The 5,168-nt window shown below is 54.5% G+C and overlaps 1 protein-coding gene across 1 annotated transcript in view; it reads right to left on the bottom strand.

Moving 5' to 3' along the window:
* The window catches only part of VAV1 (vav guanine nucleotide exchange factor 1), an 88,868-nt gene extending 85,567 nt beyond the window's left edge, over positions 1–3,301 (bottom strand). The window contains exon 1 of the mRNA XM_032169450.2: positions 2,998–3,301. Within this exon, the coding sequence (XP_032025341.1) occupies positions 2,998–3,201 (204 nt within the window). The 5' untranslated portion in view covers positions 3,202–3,301. The remainder of the gene's footprint in view (positions 1–2,997) is intronic.
* Positions 3,302–5,168: the final 1,867 nt, after the last annotated feature.

Raw genomic sequence — 5,168 nt, 5'->3', positions numbered from 1 at the left:
TGGATGAATGGATGGATCAATATGTTCTTTCCACCCTCTTCCCAAGAAACAACTGAGAAAAAAGAGGACTCTGAAGAGAAATGACAGAAACTGGGAAGAATTCTCATTCCAGCTTGCACACCTTTATTTATGCCATTTCCTCCACAGAAGCACATTTCCTTTTTCCCTCTACCCTTTCACATCCCATGGGGCATTCACAGCTCCAGCTTCAATCTTTGGACAGTTAGGCACCCAGAAACCCAGAGATGTTGTTCCTGTGGCAGCTTCCTCTGGCTTCTTGTTGAGACCTTTTACCTTCCCTCACACGTCCCCACTACATACCAGACACAGGGCCGAGCTTCAAAGGGCAACAAAATGGGTAGGGGCAGGAATGTGCCCCCTCCCAGAGGGAAAGGGTCCGGGTACACCCCTGCCCAGCCTGCAGCCTGATACAGCTGGGCACAGGAAGCCAGAACAATGAGAAAAACTCCTATTTACTCTTCAAAACCCCAGCACAAATGTCCCCTCTTGCATAAAGCCTGACCCCACCTGGGTTCCCATTGTTCCCTGTTACAGAGGATTAGGACTGTATTTGGAGTGCAGCTGCTCTCCCAGGGATTAGCATCATGCACCCTCACCCTTCATCCGAAAACTAGCTTTAGCTAAGACACACACAGGAATGGAAGTTCATCCTTAAGTCTATCCACTTTCCCATTAGCTGCTATTGAAGCATCACAGAGACCTTGACTCCCTGCCAGGTCTAACAGATGGGGCCTAACAGATCCCATGACTACTTCCTCATGCCCTAGAAACCAGAAGATTAAGCAAATGTAGGCAAAGCTGGGATGGGCTGTGGCCGGAGGATGGATGCTTAGGTTGGTGCGGGGAGTGCCTTCTCCTTTCGGGAAGCCCTGTCCCAGCTGAGGACGGTGTAAGCCCCTGGCACTGAAGAAACAGAAGGGCCAGGCGCGGTGGCTCATGCCTGTAATCCTAGCATTTCGAGAGGCCGAGGTGGGCAGATCACCTGAGGTCAGGAGTTCAAGGCCAGCTTGGTCAACATGGCAAAACCCCATCTCTACTAAAAATACAAAAAAAAAAAAAAATTAGGCAGGCATGGTGACGTGTGCCTGTAGTCCGAGCTACTAGGAAGGCTGGGGCAGGAGAACCGCTTGAATGCGGGAAGTGGAGGTTGCAGTGAGCCACGATTGCAGCACCACATTCCAGCCTGGGTGACAGAGCAAGACTCTGTCTCAAAAAATAAAACATAAAATAAAAAAAAATAAAAATAAAACAGAAGGAGCGGCCGGGCGCGGTGGCTCACACCTTAATCCCAGCACTTTGGAAGGCTGAGGTGGGTGGATCATTTGATGTCAGGAGTTCAAGACTAGCATGGCCAACATGGTGAAACCCTGTCTCTATTAAAAATACAAAAATTAGCCGGGTGTGGTGGTGTACGCCTGTAATCCCAGCTACTCAGGAGGCTGAAGCAGGATAATTGCCTGATCCTGAGAGGCTAAGGTTGCAGTGAGCTGAGATCGCACCACTGCACTCCAGCCTGGGTGACAGAGTGAGACCCTGTCTTTAAAGAAAAAAAAAAGGCCGGGCACAGTGGCTCACACCTGTAATCCCAGGACTTTGGGAGGCCGTGGCAGGCGGATCACAAGGTCAGGAGATTGAGACCATCCTGGCTAATACGGTGAAACCCCGTCTCTACTAAAAATACAAAAAAAAAAAATAGCTGGGCATGGTGGCGGGCACTTGTAGTCCCAGCTACTCGGGAGGCTGAGGAAGAGAATGGCGTGAACCTGGGAGGTGGAGCTTGCAGTGAGCCGAGATCACGCCACTGCACTCCAGCCTGGGCGACAGAGCGAGACTTCATCTCAAAAAAAATAAAGTTAAATAAAATAAAATACATAGAAGGAGTAAAGGGCCATGGATCTCTTCCACCAATGGCTCTGCCCCTGAAAACCACCCCCTAGGAACCCCCATGGGCCCATCTCCATTAACTTATCCTCCCAGCTCCTCATCTGCAGGGCCAGCCTGAGGACCAGATGGGAGCTGTCCCCTCAGACCTCAAGGCAGGACTGTGTCCCCCAGGCCCCAGGATAGGGCTGTATCTCCTTTCATCCCAGAGGAGATGAGACTCCACCAGCCCTGCCCTGTCCCCCGTTCCCACCCAGCAGCCCTGGGGAACCAGACAAGATGCTACAGAAACATAATGCAGCCACATCACACGCCCACCCAACCACATTCAAATAGGGATTTGAATATATTTCCTGAGCCAGCCTCATACAGCCACAGTCAAATCTGCCACCACCCCTCCAGCCTGGGCCCCTGCAGAAATCCCTGCCGAGAACATGCAGCTCTTCCAAGCACCAAGACCTCAGGACCCACTCTCTGAGCCCAGGACTGGGCCCTGCCTTACTATCTCCTCTGAGATGGATACAGGGAGGAAGCTCAGATCCCAGGGGCTGCAGCCCCCCACCTGCCCCATGCTGCCCCAGGCCCAGGCAGGAAGCCAAGGGGAAGGAAGATGTAAGGGGAAGGAAGGGGCCCAGGGCCCGGGAGGAGGAGACACATGTGGGGGAAGATGTTGGCGGAGGCTCCTCCCCCACATCCAGACTCTGGGGGTCAAAGGAGTCCAAAGCCTCAGGTAACCCAATGGCCACCCTGGGGGTTCTGGGGAGCTCCCCCGAGACCTCTGGTTGGTCCCATTTGGGGGCATGAACCACAGTAGAGGCAGCCTGGGGCTTAAGAGAGTTAACCCCTAGTTTGCCAGTTCTCAGCCCAGATGCGGGCCAACTCAGGGCCCGTGAACCCACACAGGGGGCCTGTTAAGGTTGGGGAGGCCACCCCAGAATCTCAGATTGTGACCACCCCCTGGGCCAGCCCTGGACCTGTAAGCATATTCCCTCTCCTTTGCAGGCCCAGAGGTGGAGCACGTCAACCCCTCGACTGTCAGCCCCTGGGAGGACCCCCGTCTCCAACCCTCAGCACACCTGCCCGTGGAGGGCTCACCTGGGACATCTGGGGGCGCAGGTTGACCTCACGCAGGTTGATGGCATGGGGTAGCAGGTTGTTAAGCAGCTGACACAGAAGGACACCATCCCGGAGGGCCTGGGCCAGTTCACACACCTGAGCCCCATCCCAGGTCACGCGGTGGCTGGGCGGCAGCACCCGGCACTGGATGAGCCAGTGAGTGCATTGGCGCCACAGCTCCATGGCTGCCGCCTGCCCAGGGCCAGCCGTGCACCCTCGCGGCCTCCACCACCCACCGGCCCGCACGCCTGCCCTGCTCGCCTGTGGAGCGACAGCTAGTGCTACCACTTCCTCTTCTTTGCCTGTAACTGTCGCCCTGAGAGGGGGTGGAGGAGGAGGAGCCATGGGGCGGCGGGGAGCTGGGGGAGCACCTGCAGCCCAGCCCCACCCCACGCCTTCCATGCAGAATCTGACATCTCTTTCTTCCGCCCACTCGACACAGGCCTGGGCACGGGGAGTTGGGGGGCTGGGGAAGTCAGGCCAGCTAGACTATGAGATGGGTGAGCTTCCTCCATATGCAGACAGTGGCAGTGACACTCTGAAATATACCCAGAATTCACCCACTTCTCACCCCCTCCTCTGTCTGGTCCAGCCCCATCATCACTCAGCTGGTCTCCTGGCTCCAGCCCCCATCCCCCACAGTCTGTCCTCCCTGCAGCCACCACCAGAGGTTGCCTGTGAGCATCTGAGTCAGGGCACACCCCTCTTCTGCCCACAACTCTCTATGGCTCCCACTTTCCTCCAGGGACAAGCCCAAGTCCTCCCCAAGGCCCACAAAACCCTGCTTGAATTGCCCAGTTCCCTCCCTGCCCTCCCCCCTCCCTCTCTCCGCCTCTTCACTGTGCTCCAGCCACATAGGCCTCTTCACTCTTCCTCCAACATGCCAGGAACATACAGCCTTGCCCCAGGGCCTTTGCACGGGCTGTGTCCTCCACCTTAAGCAACTTCATGGCTAGCTCCCTCACCCCTACAGGTCTTTGCTCAAATGCTACCTTCTCATGAGGTCTTCCTAAACCCCCTGATTTCAAATCACAGCCTTTTCCACATTCCATCAGCCCCACCCACCTCCCTAGGTTAAGCTCTGATCTTCGTCCAACAAATCTGATTTTTTTATAGTTATTTTTTTCCTTCCTTCCTTTCTCTCCCTCCCTTCATTCCTTCCTTGCTTCCTTCCTTCCTGCCTGCCTTCCTTCCTTCCTTCCTTTCTTTCTCTCTCTTTCTTTCTCTCTTTTTCTTTCTTCTTTCTTTCCTTTTTCTCTTTCTCTCTTTGTTTCTTTCTTTCTTTTTTCTTTCTTCTTTTGAGATGGAGTTTCACTCTCATTGCCCAGGCTAGAGTGCAGTGGTGTGATCAGTTCACCACAACCTCTGCTCCTGGGTTCAAGCAATTCTCCTGTCTCAGCTTCCCAAGCAGCTGAGATTACAGGCATGCATCACCACGCCCAGCTAATTTTGTATTTTTAGTAGAGACGGAGTTTCTCCATGTTGGTCAGGCTGGTCTCGAACTCCTGACCTCAGGTGATCCACCCGCCTCAGCCTCTCAAAGTGCTGGAATTACAGGCATGAGCCATCGCGCCTGGCTTTTTTTGTTTGTTTGTTTTGTTTTGTTTGTTTGACAGGGTCTCATTCTGTCCCCCAGGCTGGGGTGCAGTGGCATGATCTAGGCTCACTGCAAGCTCCGCCTCCCAGGTTCTCCCCCACCTCAGCCTCCCAGGCAGCTGGGATTACTGGCGCCTGCCACCATGCCCAGGTAATTTTTGTATTTTCACAGAGACAGGGTTTCAGCATGTTGGCCAGGCTAGTCTCAAACTCGTGACCTCAAGCGATCTGCCCGCCTTGGTCTTCCAAAGTGCTGGGATTACGGGCTTGAGTCACTGTGCCCAGTCTCTTTCTTCTGTCACCCAGGCTGGAGCTCAGCAGCATGATCATAGCTTACTGCAGCCTCAAGCTCCTGGGCTCAAGTGATCCTCCCGCCTCAGCCCCCCAAGTAGCTGGAACTACAGGCTTGTGCCACCGTGCCTGGCTAATTTTAAATTTCTTTGCAGAGAGGGGCTCTTACTATGTTGCCCAGGCTAGTCTTGAACTCCTGGGCTCAAGCAATCCTCCCACCTTGGACAGATGTGGCCCATGGTGCCCGGTCATCCTTGTTTCTT

Source organism: Hylobates moloch, unplaced genomic scaffold (genome assembly GCF_009828535.3).
Source record: "Hylobates moloch isolate HMO894 unplaced genomic scaffold, HMol_V3 SCAFFOLD_12, whole genome shotgun sequence".
NCBI classification, from domain to species: Eukaryota; Metazoa; Chordata; class Mammalia; order Primates; family Hylobatidae; genus Hylobates; species Hylobates moloch.
This window is presented reverse-complemented; position numbering and strand designations above follow the sequence as displayed.